General features: G+C 64.5%; 1 protein-coding gene across 1 annotated transcript in view; it reads left to right on the forward strand.

The window, feature by feature from the left end:
• Positions 1-819: 819 nt before the first annotated feature.
• The window catches only part of TRPT1 (tRNA phosphotransferase 1), a gene marked incomplete at its 5' end in the record, with an annotated part of 1,163 nt that continues 221 nt past the window's right edge, over positions 820-1,761 (forward strand). The window contains 4 exon segments of the mRNA XM_008049132.2: positions 820-1,023; positions 1,102-1,276; positions 1,459-1,515; positions 1,590-1,700. Coding sequence (XP_008047323.1) covers positions 820-1,023; positions 1,102-1,276; positions 1,459-1,515; positions 1,590-1,700 — 547 coding nt within the window.

Below are 1,761 nucleotides of genomic sequence, written 5' to 3' on the forward strand. Positions count from 1 at the left end.
CGAGTGATGTTACTTAGCGTCCACTCTGGACCAGGGACTGTGCGAAGCACTTTATCCTGTGACCCCTCGTGAGGCAGATCACAGACCTTCTTTCCACGTCAGTTGAGAAAACTGCGGCCCAGAAAGGGGATACTTTCTTCCTTTCTTTTCTTTTTTTTGTGGGGGCGTCAGAGTCTCACTGTGTCGCCCAGACTGACTGGAGGGCAGCGGCACGCTCCGGCCACCGCAGCCTCGACCCGCTGGGCTCCGGCGATCCTTCCGCCTCAGCCTTCCGAGTGGCTGGAACTACAGGCGCGCACTGCCACGCCCGGCTAATTTTTTATTTATCGTAGAGACCAGGTCTCGCCAAGTTGCCCCGGCGGGTCTCGAACCCTCGGGCTCAGGCAACCCACTCGCCTCAGCCTCCCACAGTGCAGTTGTGAGCCACTGCTCCCGGCTTTTCTGTTTTTTGAGTCGAGGTCTCACTCTGTCATGCCCAGGCTAGAGTGCCGTGGCACGGGTCGCAGCTCACTGCCGTCTCCAACTCCTGGGCTCAAGCGACCCTCCTGCCTCGGCCTCAAGAGTAGCTGGGATTACAGGCATGTGCCACCCCGCCCGGCTGAGTTTTGGTCTTCGGTGGAGATGAGATTTCACCATGTTGCCAGGCTGGTCTGGAACTCCTGGGCTCACGTGATCCCCCTGCCTCAGCCCCATTTCCCAAAGTGCCGTGATTACAGGCATGAGCAAGAGGGGAGACTTCCCAACGGGGAAGCTCGTGCACTCCCCGAGCCCAGGCTTTGTTCTGGTTGCTGTGGCTCCCTGAGTCCTGACCCGGGCCAGAGCAGGCCGGCTCCTGAGAACTGTCTGCCCACAGATGGCTTCGTGCCCCTGGGCACCCTCCTGCGGTTGCCCCAGTTCCGCGGCTTCTCGGCTGAAGACGTGCAGCGCGTGGTGGACGCCAATGGGAAGCAGCGGTTCGCCCTGCAGCTGGGGGATCCCAGCACCGGCCCTCTCATCCGGGCCAATCAGGGCCACTCCCTGCAGGTGGGGGCCGAGGGGACGGCAGGGGAGCCAGACGGGACCTCTGGCATGAAGGGGTCTCACTGCCGCCTGTTTGACCAGGTGCCTGCCTTGGCGCTGGTGGCCCTGGAGACGCCCCAGGCCCTGCCCCAGGTGCTGGTGCATGGTACATTCTGGAAGCACTGGCCATCCATCCTGCTCGAGGGCCTGTCCCGCCAGGGAAGGACACACATCCACCTGGCCCCAGGACTGCCAGGGGACCCTGGCGTCGTCAGTGGTCAGTCCCACCCCTCTGCCTAGATGCTCTCGCCCCCTTGTCCTCCCGGGTCCCCTCCAAGGCCGCAGCCTCACTCGTCCGAGGTCACCCCGTGCCCTGCATGGAGGAGCGCCCTGCCCATCCCCCAGCCCAGGACCCCGTCTGCCCAGGGACCCCTGACCCAGCCCCAGCTGTCTCTGCAGGCATGCGGCCAAACTGCGAAGTAGCCGTGTTCATCAACGGACCCCTGGCCCTGGGAGGTGAGTCTGGACCCAGAAGGGACTGGCCTTGGCCTCGGCGAGGGCGTGGGTCACATCTCCGGCTCCCTGGGCAGATGGCATACCCTTCTTCCGCGCGGCCAACGGGGTGATCCTGACTCCAGGGAACGCTGACGGCTTCCTGCTTCCCAAGTACTTCAAGGAGGCCCTGCAGCTGCGCCCCACGCGTGAGAAGCACCACCGGCCCCGCCCCCATCCCTGGTGCCCGAAGCCCGGCCCTCCCGCCCT

The sequence above is a fragment of the Carlito syrichta genome, unplaced genomic scaffold (genome assembly GCF_000164805.1).
Source record: "Carlito syrichta isolate Samal-C Ts95f unplaced genomic scaffold, Tarsius_syrichta-2.0.1 Scaffold130564, whole genome shotgun sequence".
Taxonomy (NCBI): Eukaryota; Metazoa; Chordata; class Mammalia; order Primates; family Tarsiidae; genus Carlito; species Carlito syrichta.